The sequence below is a fragment of the Babylonia areolata genome, chromosome 21 (assembly GCF_041734735.1).
Source record: "Babylonia areolata isolate BAREFJ2019XMU chromosome 21, ASM4173473v1, whole genome shotgun sequence".
Taxonomy (NCBI): Eukaryota; Metazoa; Mollusca; class Gastropoda; order Neogastropoda; family Buccinidae; genus Babylonia; species Babylonia areolata.
The window spans coordinates 42,676,236-42,696,971 of record NC_134896.1 but is presented as its reverse complement, the minus strand read 5'-3'; the positions used below and the strand labels follow the sequence as shown (position 1 = coordinate 42,696,971).

General features: G+C 38.9%; 1 protein-coding gene across 3 annotated transcripts in view; it reads left to right on the top strand.

Annotated features, from left to right (window-relative positions):
* Positions 1 to 20,683, top strand: part of LOC143296544 (double zinc ribbon and ankyrin repeat-containing protein 1-like) — a 26,891-nt gene extending 6,208 nt beyond the window's left edge. For all 3 annotated transcript variants that reach the window (XM_076608563.1, XM_076608562.1, XM_076608564.1), the window contains exons 4-16: positions 217 to 346; positions 672 to 753; positions 962 to 1,059; positions 1,547 to 1,674; positions 2,322 to 2,358; positions 3,101 to 3,395; positions 4,299 to 4,402; positions 7,610 to 7,787; positions 8,656 to 8,759; positions 9,966 to 10,046; positions 10,524 to 10,657; positions 13,766 to 13,840; positions 14,314 to 20,683. In XM_076608563.1, coding sequence (XP_076464678.1) covers positions 217 to 346; positions 672 to 753; positions 962 to 1,059; positions 1,547 to 1,674; positions 2,322 to 2,358; positions 3,101 to 3,395; positions 4,299 to 4,402; positions 7,610 to 7,787; positions 8,656 to 8,759; positions 9,966 to 10,046; positions 10,524 to 10,657; positions 13,766 to 13,840; positions 14,314 to 14,470 — 1,603 coding nt within the window. In that variant the 3' untranslated portion in view covers positions 14,471 to 20,683. The remainder of the gene's footprint in view (positions 1 to 216; positions 347 to 671; positions 754 to 961; positions 1,060 to 1,546; positions 1,675 to 2,321; positions 2,359 to 3,100; positions 3,396 to 4,298; positions 4,403 to 7,609; positions 7,788 to 8,655; positions 8,760 to 9,965; positions 10,047 to 10,523; positions 10,658 to 13,765; positions 13,841 to 14,313) is intronic.
* The last annotated feature ends 53 nt before the right edge of the window (positions 20,684 to 20,736 follow it).

Here is a 20,736-nt window from a genome sequence, read left to right as displayed (position 1 = left end):
TACTCAGTAAGATGTCCTTTTCTGCTTTCTCCCTCTTGTGGTGTGTTTTTGTGTATGTGTGCTCATGTTCATGTGTGTATGTGTACATGTGTGTGTATATGTGCATGTTCATATGTGTGCATATGTCTGTGGTTTATTGTAAGTGCCAGGCAGACAGATAAACAGCAAGAAAGAAGCAGCATTGTTATGATTATGATTATTATGTGACAAATGCAGGACTGAAGGCGAGCGACAGAGCCCAGTAGTGACCAAAACCTTTGAGGTGCAGTACTCCCCACCCCCTGAGGTACCGCCCTACGATGATGACAGGGAGTTCCAACAGGATCTGGAGAGAGAGAAGTCGAAGGTAAACTTCCTCAGCTGTGTAGCAAGTTTAACCATTAGTGTGTGGAGAACTTTTGTATTGTTTGTTTTTTATTTTCTGTCACATCTGTGAATGTATATGTGTGTGTGTCTGTATGTGTGTTTGTTCATTCTTTTGTTTAATGTCTATCCACAGTTGTAATTTTAGATGAAAATCCATCTCCCTCCCCAAGCTTTTGTGTGCGTGTGTGTGTGTGTGTGTGCGTACGTGTGTATGAGTGTGTGTGTTACATTATTTATGTGTGTGCACTTGCTTGTGTTTGTGTTGTTTAAAATGGATATAATGTCAGTTTATATTTGACTTGCAGATGGAGTTGGAGAGAGCAACAGCTGATTTGCTCAATGCTACAAAGACAGCGTGGGCAGACAGAGCTCAAGAAGACATTGCAGGTGGGATATTGTTGGTACAGTTTACTTTTTTTTGTATATTGGTATATGGTAGTATCCAGTCATTACATAGGTCTTTTAGTTCTTGGAAAATGTATTTTGGCTGATCTGTTTTAAGACTACCTTTCTGTTGCATACTGTTGTCTTCACAAGAAAAGTCAAAGAAAAGTGTTATTTTTTTATGATATAGTTTATGTGTTTTGTTTCCTAGATGCCAAGTTTCGTGAGAGCAGCAGGCGAGCATTAGAGGAGGCCAGGAAGTATGAGAGGCGACATCCAGGAATGTACAATCACAATGCTTTCATGGAGGTATTGAAAATTTTATCTACAGTGTTTGTGTTTGTGTACATACATGAAAATTATATCTACAGTGTGTGTGTATGTGTGTGTGTGTGTGTGTCTGTGTCTGTGTATGCACATAATTGTGTATGTGTGTGTTTATATGTGTGTTTCTTACTTGCATATTGGATCATCCCAAGAACCAATGTAGGTTACCTCAAGATCTGATAAGAATCTAGTTGCTGATTATCTACAACAGCCATCTGTGCCAGTAACAGAAAATTCTGTCAGGAAATAAGTCCATACTTGAGAGAGAAACGATGTTGATTTATCAGATGCTGTTTGTATTTGTAGAAAATTATTGATTTTCAAAAGAACTGGGTCCACTTAAACAACACATGTTGACACCATTCAGTGTGAAGTTAATGTCATTAGATGAACTCTTTATTGCAGTCGGCTTCTTTGTTTATTTTTTAACTTGTGTGATCAGCATTCAGTGTTTTCTGTTAATAATCAGCTACCCCATGACCAAATGGTACCACCATATGGACCTATAGCCGATCACTGTCTGCATGAGGAGTACACCACAGATGCCATACGAGCCTTACAGAGCATGAACTTGAAGAACAAACAGGACTTTCTCAAGTAAGACTGCTACTTGTGCAGTAATAGCTCAATATAGTTAACACCAGAAAATTTCACTGAAAAGATTGTGAGGTGTTTTGGTCTGTAGTAGTTATAAATACGTATCATATCAGAGAAATGAGTAGTTAATAGAAATGTTAAGGCTTAAAAATGATGAGCATGAGTTTGAAATGATAAATGCATATTTTTGAATACACTTTTGTATTCAAGCATTTCTGTCATTATGCAATGTTGATGCATAACATTGACTCCCAAGTGCTATGTAACAGAATGGCACAGCAAGGAAAACACATTCAGTTAAACTGAAAAGTGTTCTGTCTTTTTGTTCACTTTCTGTTTCTTTACTTGAGTTAATGGCAAGATATACAAACTTCAGGATGAAAGTATCAGAGGTGATGTATTATCAATTTATCTTCTTTTTTCTTACCTTGTAATGACTGATGTGTTGATATGTGTTGAAAATAACGGCTTTGTATTAATGATCTATTGTATCTTTTTTTCAAGTGAAATAAAGGTTGTTATGTAAGTGTTGCTCAAATCAGGACCTCTTAGAGTTAGTGAACATTGAAGAATTTGGAAACATTATCAATATGGAGAGTCTTGATGGCCTTTCACTTGTGTTACATGGCCTTTCATTTCTGTTACAGCTTTTCAACAACTACAGCAGGTCATCAAACAAGTATTGTAAGTTTACTGCAAAATATGCATAGACAGTAGTACTCAGTGTGAGTGTGTATGTATGCATATTTGTGTGTTTTTTGTGTGTGTGAGAAAGAAAGAAAGAAAGAGAGAGAGAGAGAGAGAGAGATTTTATGGGATTATGATTTTTTTTTTCAAGTGTAAATACTGATAAACTATTGATTATGATGCAACATAATGCTTTGATATGTTTATTCCCCGTTATACTCTTTATACTGCTCATCTACATGTTTCTTGAATAGTTTTAAACATTCAGTCTGTTAGGTCTATTACTTATCTAAAAATTATGAAAAATAAAAAGTAAATCATGACTGTGGGAAATAGTGTTTTTTTTAAAGTGTAAGAGTTTGATTGAGTTTAATGCCACTTCTATGGCAAAGTTTGCCATCGAATCAAGAAATTGAGAAATTGTTTGCAGACTACATATTTGTGCTTGAAGATGGCAATCTTTGATGAAGGCACCGACTGCAGTAGTGTGTCAAGATGGTATAAAGTCACTCAAAGTATTACAATCAGTGTTTCATTTTAACAAATTTGCCTTTAATCAAAGATAGCAGAGTTTCTTGTTGAAACTTGTGATAAATACTCAAAGATTGGGATGTCGGGTTCTGTAATGGGGATATTGTGTTGCATTGCATTACATTGCACTGGATTACATTGATTGTTTATTGTATTGTGTCAAACTGGTTAAAGATTTACATGTATATTTTTGCCTTTTCCTGCACAGAATGAATGGATGCCAACAGCATACCCGCCTCAGAGCGTGCACGCAGTACCTAGCCTGTATCCTCCCCACCACAGACCTGACATCGACATCCCCCTCAACATGCTGCCCCCATCCATCCCACCCTCCCACGTGCCCCAGAGGGTGGAGACAAAGAGCATTGGATCGCAGACAGTGGGACCCTTCTTTCCCTCCCACAGGCGGATAGAGCAGCTGGAGAAGGAGGTGGAGGAGAAGCAGATGATGGAGAGACAGATGGAGCGCCGGCCCTTGTTGACTGCCTTCAGCCCTGGGAAAGGTGAGACTGGGGCCACACAGTGGGGGCTTTCCACTGCTTCTGTACAGCTGTTTGGATGCAAAGTAATGCACGGCTTTATTATAAGTTTTCAGGAAGGACTGACTGTCTTCTGCATGTGTTTGTTTACAGGATGTTTGCATATTCATGGATGTATTTTTTTATCATTTTTTTTTTTTAAGACTTTTCCTGTTCCTTATCACAAAGGGGTTTGTTGTTGTTGTTTTAGATTATTCTTCTTCTTCATTTGTGGGCTGAAACTCCCACATTCACTCGTATGTACATGAGTGGGCTTTTGCATGTATCACCATTTTTACCTTGCCATGCAGGCAGCCATACTCCATTTTCGGGGGTGTGCATGCTGGATATAACCCACAGAACGCTGACATGGATTACAGGATCTTTAGCGTGCGTATTTGATCTTCTGCTTGCGTATAGACATTAAGGGCGTTCAGGCACTAGCAGGCCTGCACATATGTTGATCTGGGAGATCGGAAAAATGTCCACTCTTTACCCACCAGGCGCAGTTACCGAGATTCGAACCCTGGACCTTCAGATTGAAAGTCTAACACTTTAACCGTTCAGCTATTGCACCCATTGTTTTAAATGACACTACTACATCACTGTAGTGATATTTGAAAGATTTATTTTTGCTGTATTTTTAAATGAAACTTGGGTTGTGTACTGTATGTGGCAAGTACTTCACTGAAGTGATATTTGGGGTCTGAATTATGACACCAGCCTGTTATGGTGATGATTGTTGATAAGGGAAGATGTTGATGTATTCAGAGCATGTCCATACAATGTGTTGTTTCAATACTGATTTGATATAATATGCAGTCTCAGGTAACATATATAGACACTTTTATTGGTGTGTACATCCGCTTTTTGCGTATTCTGATACAGGTTACTGGAGAAAACAAGTGGAGCACATATATCAGCATTTGAAAGCTCATGCTCAGAACGATGCTGAATTTCGAGCTTTGATCGGTGAACCAAAGATGGGAAAGGTAACATTCAGAGTTCTTCTTTTCAGATACTTCTCTTTTTTTTGTCATTGTTCCTGCCTTCAAGAGTGCTTTCTTTAGGTGATTGTTATGATAATCTTAAAACTGTTTGTTCCATCATTTCTTTCATCTCTCGTCGGCACAACAAAAGTGTTGACAAGGCAGACTTCATTTTTTACTGTAATGGGTCCTCAGGTGCAAGTGAAGACCTATTCTGGTTCTGGAGGCACACAATGACCCAATTCATTTTAGGGGGGAAAGTCCAGGGACACAGTCCCTTGTTTATGACTCTCCTGTTTCTTTTGTAACTGTTCACCTGTTTGCCTCAGTAACGTTCAGCCTCTTAATACAAACCAGCCTCCACTGGTTGCAGTCTCTGGCTGTCTCTTTCCAGGTTGAAGATCAATGTCACAACTCAGCTTCATCTTCAGGGTGTCATTGTACCTTTTGAAGGGTCATCTTCAGTGCAGGGTCCATCATTTTGAGGATCCTGCTGTCTTCCAGCAGATAACATGACCTGACCATGGCAGCTGGCTTCAGATCAACATGCAGTCTGTGCTTGTCATCTGGCATTTTGCCAGGACCTCTGAATTTTTTGTTACATTGTTGTTTTTTATTCTGTCCTGCCACTTGATGTCGCATATTCTGTGAAAACAGCACTGGTGGAATTTTTCTAGCTGCCTGATGTGGTGACAGTACAGTGTCCAAGTTTCACAGCAGTGGTGAATGTAGTGAGGATCACTGCCCTGTGTACTGACATCCTGGCTGACAATTTGATGCCCCTTTCCTGCCATAGTCATGGAGTCAGCCTGCCAGAGGAGCTGCAAGCTTTGGCAATGTGTTGGGTTGCTCCAGCATTCAACAATCCATTGCTGCACAGTGTACTGCCAAGGTAGCAGAACTTTTTTGTTGTCTCAGTCTGCTGCCCATTGCTGACAATGGGTGGGGGCTGTGATACATTTTAAGCTGGTAATGACACTGGCTGGTTGATAGCCACTGTTTTACACAAACTGATTGTGAGGCCAAATATATACAGTATAAGTATATAATGAGTACATCAAATAAATGTGTGACTAGAAAAACAAGTATTGTATAAATGTATCATATTGGTTAGTTCAGGTAGTCGGTAAATAAATAACAAGAGAGGCAAGGCCTTCAAGACTCACTTGTGATACACTTAAAAAATAAAAAATCTAATCGTTAAAATGTGTTCTGTATTTGTTATTATAAAGCTTCAAGTTAAAAGAAAAAGAAGAAAAAAAAGTCCTAACGGCAGATTCGAACTCCGCATGTTCGGCTGAGAAGAAACTGCCTTACCCATTACACTGTCGTGGCTCCATAACTGACATTCAAAAATATAATATTTAAACATGCTTTTTAAAGGGCGATAAATCGATTGCGGTATTCGCAGTGAGAACGCTCTTTAAATCATATTATTCTGGTGTATCTTGGGCATTCAAAAAATCTTTAAGGGCTATTAAAAATTCTTTTTAAGTCCACGGTAAAGTAGACATGGCTGTCGCCGCAATCACACTGCAACATTTAGCCGTTTAATCTGGATCTAGATAGATGTACAAGTTTCAGTTAGTTACACCTGGTTGACACGGTCAATTCAATTCCTCTCTTATGTTCATTCTAGTTTTATAGTTTTAAAGTTGATATGAAAATTGAATATCTTGTTAAACTAATAGCATGTAGAGCCAAGTACAAGTACTTCTAAACGTCGTATGAAGTGAAAAGGACTTCATTTTGAGAAAAGTCAAGACTGGAAATTTTTACGTTTCATCAGTTCAAGGGAATTAACTCTCATGGTTTATTATTTTTAACTGTAAATTCCGACTGATTCTGTGGATATATTTATGGCAGTTTGGGGCATAATCCAGTAAGTGATGAGGCATTCACAAATCTTTCTCTGAAAAAATATTTAACAGTCTCCTTCTCCAACTTTCCATCACATGTTATCGTGTATTGTCCATTGAATATAGGATTGAATGGGCAGGTCAACAACTGGAAACAAAATGGCATTGCTGGCGTTAGCGAAGAATATGGGCACGCGCTTTGAATATGTATAAATATGTGTACACAATTGATTTTTGCCCATGACCTTCAGGGCTCAGCCAATAGATCTATAAAGTCCACTCGTCATATTGATTTTAGTATTTTCCGAAAAAGACCACTTGGGCGAATGAACATAGTGAAAGCCCTGTACACTGAGAGTAAAACACACAAGCTTTTTATGAATTGAGTATAATTCAAAATGTAATGTTTAAGATGAGAAAGATCAGTTTAAAGCAAATTAAGTCCCCTAGCATTAATTACAGATTAATTTCCATTTTTTACTATCTGCAACAAAGACATGCAAAATAAATATAATTTCCATGCTTAGCAAAATAAGTTCCTGTTTGAACAAAAAATGATAAAAATGACAGCTCTTGTTGTTGTGTCAGAATATCAGATCAAAGTGCCAAGTTTAGAGAATAAAAAAAATATAAATATAACAGTAAATGCAGTTTGCATATAATTTGGCTTCTTTTTAAAAAATGTTTGTGCCCATCCCAGAGGTGCAATATTGTTTTAAACAAGATGACTGGGAAGAACTGAATTTTTCCTATTTTTATGCCTAATTTGGTGTCAACTGACAAAGTATTTGCAGAGAAAATGGCAATGTTAAAGTTTACCACGGACACTCACACACACACACACACACACAGACAACTGAACACTGGGTTAAAACATAGATTCACTTTGTTTACACAAGTGAGTCAAAAATGATAAGAAAACAATGACACAAATGTAGCATTTGATTTGTTTGGGCTAATTTTGCAAATATATTCAGTGAGCAAAGACATTCAATGTGTGTAAATTAATGGAACACATGACTTCTGCATGTAAACTTAAATGAGTGTGTCATCGTTATTTTGTAGTTTTGTATATCTCTTTTCTCCCTTCTTCCTTCCATCTGATCTCCCCCTCACCAGTCTTTTCTTTTCATAGTTTAATTTCCATTGATTGTGATATGCATACTTATAATATACAAATGAACACACATGCATACACTTCAAACATGCACATACACATATATAAGCAAACACACAGACATGCATTCACCAGCAGCACACAGGCATGTTTTCACCCTTCCTGTAATTCACATGAAAATATGTTTATTCACTGTGAATTATGATCTATTGCATATCATATGTTTGTGAACAGATGATCAGCAGCTCTGTCCGTGGTGATGGCAATGAGTTCACCTTAATGATGACTTTCACCGTGCGGGACAGCAAAGGTTTGTTCTCTGGCAGTAGGATGGGGGCTTCGACCCACAATGGTTACAGAGGTCACTCCACAGCTCGACACAATGTCTACAGGGGATCAGATGATGAAATCAGTGAGCAAATGTCTCTATTATATTTGTTTCTTTTTTGTGTGTCATTTTTGTTGTTGTTGTTTCAAGTTACCTGAATCATATAGATATTGCTTTTAGGATTCCCTCACAACTGATGAGTAGAATTGATAAAAGAATGAGAAAACACTGTATTCAGGAAATGATAAAGTGAAGGAGAAAAGCAGAATATTTTGGTAAGTATGGATTTGCTTCATAGCATCACTTTCTGCACATTTTGCATATGATATAAAACTTGCAGCACAGAAACCATAAAGCACTGCATGTTTTCTTTAATCATTGCAGTTTGTTGGTGATTAAGTATGTTTCCTTATTGTATAATCATTGCAGTTTGTTGGTGATTAAGTATGTTTCCTTATTGTATAATCATTGCAGTTTGTTGGTGATTAAGTATGTTTCCTTATTGTATAATCATTGCAGTTTGTTGGTGATTAAGTATGTTTTCTTATTGTATAATCATTGCAGTTTGTTGGTGATTAAGTATGTTTCCTTATTGTATAATCATTGCAGTTTGTTGGTGATTAAGTATGTTTTCTTATTGTATAATCATTGCAGTTTGTTGGTGATTAAGTATGTTTTCTTATTGTATAATCATTGCAGTTTGTTGGTGATTAAGTATGTTTCCTTATTGTATAATCATTGCAGTTTGTTGGTGATTAAGTATGTTTTCTTATTGTATAATCATTGCAGTTTGTTGGTGATAGAGAGCATGTCTTCCTTACATAATCATTGCAGTTTGCTTGTGATTTCAGATGCCTACAAATCCACAATAAAGATCCAAACATGTAATGCATGACAGTACATTTTCACCAGGCAAAACGATATTCAGAAGAATGAGATGGTTTGTTCCCAGTGAGTGAAGACAACTACACCACGCGATCAGCTGCATCATTAAGGAGCAGGAGACGGCCAATGCGACGCCCCAAGCCAAAGAAAAAAGCAGTGTCCAAAGTGTCGGTGAGTCAGTCAGTTTTCACACAGTGCTGTGACTTAAACTAGTGTCATGCTTATGACTAGACTGGATCATTGTCTTTTTTTCTGAAGTTGATTCTAATGATGTCACTGATGTGTATTGTGTCATTGTATCACAGATCAAATACAACCGATCTTGTTCTTGTATATTCCAGGTTTATATATGAATCATATATAGTGATAGAATAAAACTTTCTGAATGAAAATTTTATACTGTGTTTTGATATCAAGTGAAATGAATTAAACATTTCCTTACACATGCCAAGATAGAGAGAATGTGTGTGTATTGTAGGGGAATGGTTGGGGGGAGGTGGGGGGTTGAGAGGAATTTGTGTCAGATAGAGTGAGAGTAACTGCAGTGAAAAAAATCCTTGTCTTTTTTTTTTTTTTACACTGTTTCCACTTTTGTATGCATGTAAGGAAAGGTGTTTTGAAAGGCGTTGTTTCCGTCTGTAAGGAAAGATGCACATATAATGCTTAAATCTTTGCTGTCTTCGTAGTTCATTCATGTGCTATGCTTTAAATCTTTAATAGAATTTATCCCATAAAGAAATATACTGTAAACTTTTAAAAGAATAGAACTTTCATTGCAAGAGAATAAAACACATACAAAAAAACCACAAAAAACCCCATCAAACAAACAAACATACAAAAAAGCATGAATAACTTAATGTTTATGGTGATTAAGTAGTGCATATGAAAGCTACTTGAACAATGGGTAATTAGTGGTTAAGTGACAATAAAACACATAAAAAGCTAAATGTTTATGATGGTTAGATAGTGTATGTCAAAGCTTCTTTTTTTTCTTTCTTTTTTACAATGGCTAAGTAGCTTTTTTTCTGTTTGACTGGATTGTCTATTGATGTTGATCAGGCTTGATTTCTTTCTTTTTGCTCTTTATTTGCACAGAATAGAAAGAAGGTTTTAGATGAGTTTTTCTGGGTATGTGTATAGTTTATTTGTGTTTTTTTAATGTCATATTTGACTGGATTGTCTGTTGATGTTAATGAGGCTTGGTTTCTTTCTTTTCTCTCTTTATTTGCCACTAGAGAAGAGGAAGAGTTTTTGTTTTTTTGTTTTTAAAGGTTTCAGATGAGTCTTTCTAGGTATGCGTGTAGGTGTTCACATCTTGGAAAATTATGAAATGATTTGAGGTGAATAACGATGTTGATGATGCTCTGTGTTGGCCAGTCACTGGATGCCAGGCTGTTACGACAGTTGGGGAGTGAGGGGGAGGGCTCCAGCTCAGAGGTCCAGCACCTGATTGATGAGGTACAGTGAAACATGAAGAAGGGAGTGAAAGAATTCATGTGTGTGTGTGTGTGTGTGCATGAAATAGTTTGTTGGGGGTTATGTGTGTATTTGCATGTGTGCATGCATATATGTGTTTAACACACATGCAAATGTGTTTGTAAATACATTTATGCACAAAATTATCACAAACTATGCCATTTGTGTAAAAATAGCTGAATACAGTCATACAGAATATGTTAGAATTGGTGATCCAGGACATGTTTTTGATTGTCACTGTTGTTGTCACTGGAAAAGTTATGTATTGTATGTTGTCATTAATTGGTTGTCTGAAAATTGAAGTTGCTGATCAAAAAGTTACAGGAAGATGCACTTGTCTCTTTCTCTCTCCCTTCTTCTCTTTCTCTGTGTTTGTGTGTGTGTGTGTGTGTGTGTGTGTGTGTGCACATGTGTGTGTGTGTGTTGCAATACATACCAGTCTTTGTCTGTCAATGTCAGGGAGCAGATCCAGACTGCATAAACAAGACTGGTCTCCCTGCTTTACACCTGGCAGCAAGATACCAGCACATTGACTGCATTTATGTGCTGTGCGGTGCTGGTGCTGATATCAGTGCAAAGGGACCATCATCCAGGTAAAGCAAGCAGGAACTCTGTGTGTGTGTGTGTGTGTGTGTGTGTGTGTGTGTGTGTGCAAACATGTGCCTGTAGTCAAGTAATCATGAACTTGTTTTCAGCAGTGAAAGCACAATATGCTGCTTGACAATGCTGTTGTTAATTAATAATGGGATGCAAAATTATGAAAGCATTTTTTTTTTTTATTGAACAACTGATGTGAAATGGTGTGCAGTGTGTACACACATCGATAATTGATCGGATACAAATTCATGAAAACATTATTTGAGCATATTAACAGCTGATGTTTTACATTAATGGATTGCTTTGATGTTGTTTTTCTTTTTGGCACAGAGTATTAGTTATATGTTTGTTATCTGTTACTCTTATTTTCTGTTTATGATCACTACCATTTTATTAACTAGAACCTTTCATTGTGTGATTTACAGTATTATCGTGATAGAAGGAAAACAAAAAAATGCAGAACCTTGATGGTTAGTGGAACTGTGAGCTCCAATGAAAAAGTTTGTCCTTTTATAACCTAAATAACCTTAACGTTCATTCAGAAATAATCTTAATTCTGGATTGCTTCTTCTTCTTCTTCTGCGTTCCCCGTGATCATGGTCTCAGACTTGCAGTCCTATGCTGGAAATGAAGGTGGTGGCCTTGATGAGGTCTTCTTTGGTGCCGCAGAGCTTTTCTGCCAGTGTGGCTCCATAGGGCCACTGCTGCGTCCGTGCATCTTGATACAGGGGGCAGGACTGCAGGATGTGCTCCGGGATTTGTGGGCCTGTCTTACACGGGCAGTCAGGAGTGTGTGACAGCTTCATTCGGTACATGTGGTCTCGCAGGTGGCAGTGCCCCGTGTGTAGTTGGAATATGATTGTCTGCTGGAATCGCTGCAGGTGAGGCATCTGGTCATCAGGTTGATGGCTATTGCTGGAATGTGTTTTTGAATTTTCGTTTGATCAGAGTTTTTGCCTCTCTGTATGAGACTGACTGGTTTGTCTGCTCCAGTCTGCTGCCAGACTTGGCCAGTCTGTCCGCCTCCTCGTTTCCTGCCAGACCACAGTGGGAAGGGATCCACTGGACAGCGACATGTGTGTGTAGCGAGAGATCGCCAAGCAGGCGCTGTGTGTCTCTTTCCAACTGCTCACTGGGTGACTGCAATTTTTGGATGGCTGATCTGCAGTCTGTCAGAAAGACAACGTGTTCAGGCGGGTGTTGGTCTGCTGTGATCAGTCTGGCAGCTTCTCTCAGAGCAGTAAGTTCGGCCCGGTAGTTTGACGAGCGTCTGCCCGCAGGCAGAGAGTGAGTGGAGGTGTGGCCATCTGGGTGACTGATGTAGATTCCACTTCCTCCATTCTTAATGGCTGCATCAGCAGATCCATCAGTGTAGATGCGAGTCCACACTGAGGCGTTGTACTTTGCGTGCAGCATCTCCAGCATGAGGGTCTTCAGCACGTAGTCTGGCTGGTCTCTCTTGCTGGTCACTCCTGGCACGTCTGTAGCGTAGAACACGCCGTCCTGCTGAAGATTCCATTCTTCGGCATCCTGGAGAGGCTCTCGTTCTTCAGGGGTGCTGGGGAGGATGTCGCTGTGGGTTCTCAGCAGTTTTTTTGCCAGGTGGTTGAAGCTGCTTCTCTTCAGTCTATTTTTGGTTGGTTCTTGCAGCTGTTGGTGGGCTGGGTGTGAGGGAAGTCTTTGGAGTTTTTCATGCTGTATGAGAACTTTCTCTTCTCGTCTGGTGTCCAGGGGAGCGAGTCCTGTGGTTGCTTCTAGGGTGATGATGGGAGTGGTTTTCAGTCCCCCAGTGATGATCCGCATACTTGTGTTTTGCACTTTGGCCAGCCTGCTTGTGTTGGTTTGTGCAGCAGTGGCCCAGGCTGATGATCCGTATTCCATTACTGGGCGGATGTTACCTGTGAATGCCTGTTTGAGGATGGTGTTGTTGGCTCCCCATTTGGTGCCCGCTAGTTTCTTCATGAGGGACAGCCTTTTTGTAGCCCTCTTTTCTGTCTCTTTGATGTGGGGGTTCCATGTCAATCTCCTGTCCAGTTTGACACCGAGGTAGGTTGGGGTATCTTCTTGTGGAATTTGCTGGTTGTTGACCGTCAGTTTGATGTTCTCAGTAGTGGTGGAAAGAGAAAAACAGGTGGCCACTGTCTTGAGACTGTTGATGGTGACACACCAGTCCTGCGCCCATTTTGAGGTGTTGTTCAGGGTGTCTTGCATCCTGACTGTTGCTGTTGAGGTGGACTGAGCGTTATTCCACATTGCAAAGTCATCAGCATGCAAGGCTCGGGAAATGTGGGTGGTCAGGCCTTGTGTGATGTCGTTGATGAAGACGACAAAGAGGATGGGAGAGATGACGCCTCCCTGTGGGACTCCTTCCCTGATGGTGATATTGTGACTCAGGCTGCCGTTGAGCTTGACTCTTGCTGTTCTGTGGTTCAGGAAGCTTTTGACCCAGTTGAACATATGCCCTGTCACTCCCATAGTCGATAGCTTCAGGAGGAGGCCTAGTTTCCACACCTTATCAAAGGCCTTGGATAGGTCTATGAATGTGGCGATGACTTTCTTCTTCTCCTGGAATGCGTTCTCTATTCACAGTGCCAAGTGGATGAGCTGGTCTTCAGTGTTTCTATTTTTCCTGAAGGCCGTCTGTTCTTTGGTGATCAGGTTGTTGGTTTCTAGGTGCCACATCAGTCGTTTGTTGACCATGCGCTCGAGAGTCTTGCCGAGGCAGCTGAGCAAGCTGAGGGGTCTGTAGCTGTTCTTGTTCTTGGGGTTTTTCTCCTTTTTCAGAATAGGGATGATGGTGGCTTCCTTCCACGCTGATGGGAAGATAACGGTGTTTCACGACTGGTTACAGAGCTCAAGTAGCTTCTGTCTAGCAGATGGCCCAAGGTGCTTGATCATTTCGTTGCAGACTCCGTCTTTGCCTGGGGCTTTCTTGTTCTGGAGCTTCTTGATTGCATCTCTGGATTGCTGACTTACTGTGCATTGTGAAAAATATGCCTAGGTTGTTAGCATGACAGGGAATTCTGCTCAAAAGCATGCCCAGAATTCTCTCATTTCTTCTACAAAATGATGTTATTTGGTCAGTTGATATGTTCTGTTGGCAGAAAGGGCAACACAGCCCTGCATGAAGCTGTCAGTCTGGGTGCCTCTGGGCTGAGGACTGTGGATGCATTGCTGAGGTAACATTTCACATTTTCGTTACTCCATATTTTGCTTTTTCAGTAAGAGGATGTTTTCCTTTGACAGCAGGACACATTTGATTGATATCACAACTGAATCATATACCACCATTGCCATGTGTGCTAAATATTACTGATGATCAGTAATCATAACCTCCCATTCAGTCACTTACCCTATCAGGAAGAAACATGACAAATTAATTACACACAAAGGTCATAAACATTTCTTTATAGCAGGATGCTGCGATGGTTATGAAATAAAAAGACAGATTTTGTTTTTTTGTTTTGTTTATCTTTATCTCAAATTTCAATAGACAGAGCAAAGCTTGGTCTAAAATTTCCTTCCAAAAGCCTAACATTTACTGTGGGTTGGGTGTGTTTTTGCAGATGATACTAGTGTGCCATTCCAGATTAAGTAAAGGGGAAAACAGCTCTCAAGGTGGGTCAGCAATGGTGATATGCATGTGTTGCAGATGTGGCGCTGACCAGAACATCAAGAATGACAGGGGGGAGACCGCATATGAGATGGCAACAAAATCTGGATATGACAACATCGCAAAGCGATTTGCTGCAGCTCTGGGGCAGACACAGCTCCAGAAAATGATCAAACCACACAGCTCTGTCGAATGATGCTAACATTTACATTTCTAATTGAAAACAGCATTTTGACATCATAGCTCTGTGGAAATCTCTTATTTGTTATTGGGACCATGTGAAAAGCAGTGATCTCAGTGGAATGACATGAAATGTAATGTTGATGTATCAACATGAACAGACTGCCAAGTAAATGACATGTATTCATCTTGTTTAGTTGTCATTATTTAACGGTACAGAAATGCACAGTAAACTTCCTTCATTATGATTTTATCTGTACATACAGTGTAAACAGACTCTTATAAGCACATGTGTTATGTACATACTGATGTAAATACACAGAACAAAAAGCTCAAAGTGGATTTTAAGTGACAGAAACCTGACTGCTGGCTCAGTACCACACAGAGGAGAGGTATATGCTATGTGTGAGGCTCAGGGAATGGGAATAATTCAGACTGGTTGAGATCAAGTATATCAATTATCAGCATAATTTAAACAGTACAACTGTTTTTTGAAAGACGTGTATCATTCTGAATAGTGATAATCTTTCATTCAAAAATAGTCAATCTGAAATCAAAATTTCTCTCTCTCTCTGTCTCTGTATGTATGTATGTATGTATGTATGTATGTATATATATATATATATATATATATATATAAAGTCACAGGTTGCTGTACAAAATCAATATCAAATGTATATAAGCTTCAAATGTTAATGGTAAGATACATGTTTTAAATAAGCAAGAAAATACTATATATTCATTACACTATACATTATATTCACTACTTGCTGGTCTGCCTTCTGATTTGTTGTCACACCTTCAAATGATTTTGAACAATGCTGCAAGGACCATTTTCAAAAAGTCAAAAAAGGATCACCCCACTTTTACATCAACTTCATTGGTAACCCATCCAGTACAGAATTCAATACAAAATTGCCAACTGGCTTTTCGCCACTTTGAAGGATCCCTCCCTTCTTACATATCTGCTGTCCATTATACTTACACCCCTTCCCATTCTCTCAGGTATTCTGCTCAAAAGCTCCCTCAAGTCCCCAAACCTCTTCAAAGACATTTAGCCAAAGGGCCTTTCAGTATCAAGCACCTTCTGTCTGGAATTCTCTTCCTCTGGATCTCTGTCACTTACCAACCGTCCTCTTTCAAAACAAACCTGAAAACCTATCTATTCAAACAGGCCTTTGGGTGTGATAAAGCATATCTAATTGCATTCTTCCTCCTCAGTCCTCCTAACCACCTAACTTTGCCCTCTACTCAAGTCATCATATAGTGTGTGTGTCTGTGGGTGGATGTTTGTGTGTGTGCAGGCGTGTGTATGCGCGAGTGTTAGTGTGCACATGTGTAGGGTATTTTTGTCTGTATGTGTGTGTGTGTGTTCCTACCTGTAATTTGTAGTATTGTTTTGGTGTAGATACATATATATGTTTTGTTTTTTCATGTGCAGAGGTATGTTATCATGCACTATTGTGTATGTGTTGTTTCATACATTAATGGCACTTATGGGGAATTTGCGCCATATAAGTACTGTTATTATAATTATAGTGATGATAGTTTCAGTTTTGATTAAAACAAAAAACAGATGGTTTACAATACAAATTAAAATGTAATGATAATATGTGGAATATGTAAAATTTTACTCTTCTCTTTTGTCCTGTCTTTTTTACATATTCTTTCCTTTATCCTGAAGGCAAAACCACACAACTAAAACTGCTCAATTATGTCATTTTCTTGTGCCAGGTGTAACAATAACTAACTGGTGAAACAACAACACTGGTCTTCTAGATTCTTTTGAACACAGAATACAAAATGAATTTTCCTGGTGGCAGTGTAGTGATATTGTCGTAATACTGGACATAAGATCCCATAAGAATGCAAGGATCTCAACTAGATCACTCCAAAAAGAAAGAAACAACAAAAAATTTTAGAAGAAAAATTAGTACTGCAAGAGAAGCCATCATTAACAAGAGAAAGCTGCACCTCGGCCATCACATTTTCTGACAAGTAAAGACTATCTGGCCCCGAGCCTGTTTTCAAACACTACGCAATATTTTTTAAGCTAGGATTAATTTTAGAATTTTCTAACATGCAGCACCACTACTTTCAGCACAACTTCAAATTGATGGAATTGATCCTGATTTCCTCAAAAATATCCTATAACATGTGAGCATTTGTTTGCAACTGTTCTTAACATGGAAGTAATATTGCATTAAGGTTGAACCAAGCATTATGGTATACACTTTTTATGTATGAAACATGTTATGATGTTCAGATTATGTACCATCTCAACTTTAAGTGTAAATAAACTTAACAAGTGGTTAAAAACAAAACTGTGGTATTTTATGAATTTATTTATTTAATAAGATGTCTTGATATTGCTCATATTCTTGAAGCTCCATGCACTTTACAACAGCACTAAAAGCATTCACTCAAGCACCCCCACACAAACATATGCATAGAATGTAGAAACATAGATAAAAGAGGACCCTTAAAATATATTCCATCTTGAAGCAAATCAATTAATATTTCAGATGTAAAAAGTTATAAAAAAAAAATTATGATAATAACAACAAAAATGTAGACAATTTAAAACACACACACACACACACACACACACACACGCACGCACGCATACACACACATATGCATGCATACGAACACAGATTAACAATCAATTAATCAAACATGATATGATAAAACAGTTCTTTCTTAACATTCATCTAAGAAATATTTGTATGAAACATTTATAGATTAAAAAACTGGAAATGTGTAAAAATGTAGGCAATTTACACACACACACACACACACACACACACACACTCACACACACACACAATCAACAACAAATACACACAGATGAATGACTTAGTATAGAAACAAACTACAACATTGCATCATAAAACAGCATTTCTCATGTGTATATTTACACATTATGTTTATGAATTCTTCTGCATTCGTTGGCGGCAACTCCCACGTTCACTTGTATGTACATGAGTGGGCTTTTACGTGTATGACCGTTTTTACCCCGCCATGTAGGCAGCCATACTCCGCTTTCAGGGGTGTTTATGCTGGGCATGTTCTTGTTTCCATAACCCACCGAACGCTGACATGGATTACAGGATCTTTAACATGCGCATTTGATCTTCTGCTTCCATATACACGAAGCAGGTTCAGGCACTAGTAGGTCTTTACATATTTTGACCTTGGAGATCGGAAAAATCTCCACCCTTTACACGCCAGGTGCATTCTCCAAGATTCAAATCCGGAACCCTCAGATTGAAAGTCCAACGCTTTAACCTCTAGACTATTGCACCCGTCTGTTTATGAATTAAAACTGATAGAAGTATGTAGACAAACAGAACGCACATGCAGAATATAAACCACACACACACATACGAACACATACACACCCACAATTAAATCTACATTAAAAATTAACATGCATTGATGTTCAGTTTATGCACACAATTTCTGTGCACCAGTTAATGTTACATTTTAATTAGCTTCATGCTTTAATGTGTCACACCATTTTGCAGCTTATGCTGTATGTGGTTGGTGTTCAAGATCTGTTCTGTGTTTTTGGAGCAGATTTCTCGTGTTCATTTATTTCTCTGAATGGAAGTTTATGTAAATGGTTTTACCCCCTCTAGTTGGGCAGCCATTTTCTGTCAGGGGTGGCCAGTTCCTGATATATCTGTTTAAACTGCAGGACATTGACCACGTTTACAGGATCTTTAATGTGCATAAAAAAAGTTTATCTTTTGTATGCATTTGGATGAGATAACTGAGGTCCTTTATGCAGCATGAATGCATCTTACTTCAAAGAACCAAGAGCAACAGAAAGGTTCCTTGGCCAAAATTCTTAAGAAGAAATCACTCTGACATGCATGTGTATGTGTGCACATGATTGAAGCCCGACTGAATGACAGAAGAAACGAATGATGAGCTCCAGAGCACTTACAGTTGATCTCTGGCCAAAGACAGGCACTGTATAAATATCAATAACATATATATAAAAAAAAAAAGGGGGGGGGGTGGGGGGGGGAGGCAAAATATTAGCAGGTCTGCACATTTTGACCAGTCAAGTGCCTATAAGACTTCAGCTGACGTCCTACAAAAAAGTATTGCCATAGTGCCTATAAGACATCCACTGACGTCCTGCATATGTTCCGATTTTTCCTTTATTGGAGTTTGGTTCAATTCACATAAACAGACTTTGAACACTTAGTTTGATGTGTCTGGATTATAAAAATAAAATTTAAATGAACTTACATCAGGTAGAAGACCTCTTTCTACTCAATAATAATTTGCTAACTGACCACGTGATATATATATATATATATATATATATAATACAATTAAACAGACTTTGAACACTTAGTTCGATGTGTCTGGATTATAAAAATAAAATTTAAATGAACTTACATCAGGTAGAAGACCTCTTTCTACTCAATAAGAATTTGCTGACCACGTGATATATATATATATATATATATGATAGTCAGTCATGTCCGACTATGACCATCAGAACAGCAGAGGAGGCAACTGCTGTTCCAACTATTTGGGCTAGAATTTGATTATAGTGGAGAGTGTCTTGCCCAAGTACATCCCCACTCTCTCGGCCAAGAGGGTTTTAGGACAGTCAGCATTGGGATGGTTCCCAAAGGCCAACTAGCCCACAAGGCTGCAGCACCAAGAGCCACTGCAATTTTGCCTCCTTGTGAAAAAGGGGGTTGCATCATGCGCAAACAAATGCATTGAAAACTGTGTCCAGTAAAGCAAATAGTCACAGTCAGCAGATTTACACAATTCTGAAAGCTCTGCTTGTGATTATGGACAGCTTTCGCGATGGAGAAGGATCTCTCTTGTCTGATGATTGGTTTGAAAACGAATGTGATTGACGACAGTTATGAAACTAACAGCCCATTTTATGGTAATTCAGTCCGTCCATCCAATCAGACAGCGTTTTTGAACAACTGGCTATGACTGACAGAATACATACAGCCAGTGTTGGAAGAAAGGAAGGAGAGGGAGAGGACTGATGTAAGACGATAGGTCGAATGCCAGCCAGAGGTCATCAAGGGGGCGTGGCTTTTGGGAAGAGTGTACTCACATTTCAAAGCAGACAGAAGGCAATTGACAACCGCCAATGCCCCACGATTTTCACAAAACACAGTGCTGGACCCGCACTGGCCGTGAAACAAATGCTTTTTGTTTTTAACACTTTTTTTTTTTTTTGCTGAATCAGAAATATGACTTGTTTGAAGAGGTGGCAAGCTGGATGCACAGCAGACACTTTAATCGGCCCACATGCAACTTGAAAGGAGTGAATGTCATCAAAGAACTTCACCCTCTCACTTGCAAACGCTCTTTGCTGTCAAAAAGCTTGCCAGTTCAGTTTCTGGGACTGTGATTGACCTTTTACGCGGACTTTACTCACTTTTGTCATTATTGGGACAGTGATTTATTTACATGTCTGCAAGAGCTGTGATTTGTTTTCATAAGCCTATTTTAATTTCTTCTACAGGATTAATCTGACAATAAGCTTGCTATTTCTAGCTGTATTTGTTTTTCTTAATGGATGTCATTATGTGAAGGTGGAAATAGACTGTTTGTTGCACAAAAATTATTATCTTGACTTTACATGCCTGAACAGTTACCTACAATCAACCTAATTGGAGAGGAAAAAAAAGGCCAGAAGCAGAATCTACACTCATTTTCCTTCACAAAAACGTTTACTTTCTTTCTGTATCGCCCATAGCTTTTATGCTAGCTTTTTTTGTGATTTATTACCCCCGAATCTTCAAAATTCCCTGGCAAGGCAAGAGCACTTTTTTTTAATTTTTTTTACAAAATTCTCTGGCACTGAACTGGTTAAGCTGGGAGACTGGAAACGATCTCCACATTTCACCCAGCAGGTGCTGGCAGGACTCGAAGCAGGGATACCATTCACACAGGGGACAGACGTCTTGCACAGCTGCTATGCCTGTTTCAGGATGTTTTGAAACACACCAGCACCATGGGATTCCACAAGTGGGATAATGAAGTAGTTGGTTTGTTCCACTTTGTCATGCATGTGCCTTTTGGTCCTTTCTGTGTGATGTATTGTTTTGAACTGAACAGTAAATCCTTTGGAAATTGGGAAATATGTTTCCCCAGTGTGTGGTGCATTTTGTGTAATAGCTTGCATTCAAAAACATACCGGTCAGTTAACTCAAAACATGAATAATTTTATCAAGGGTCTCACAACATGCAGTAAGATGTGAAAAACTTAATCAGTGGACAGCT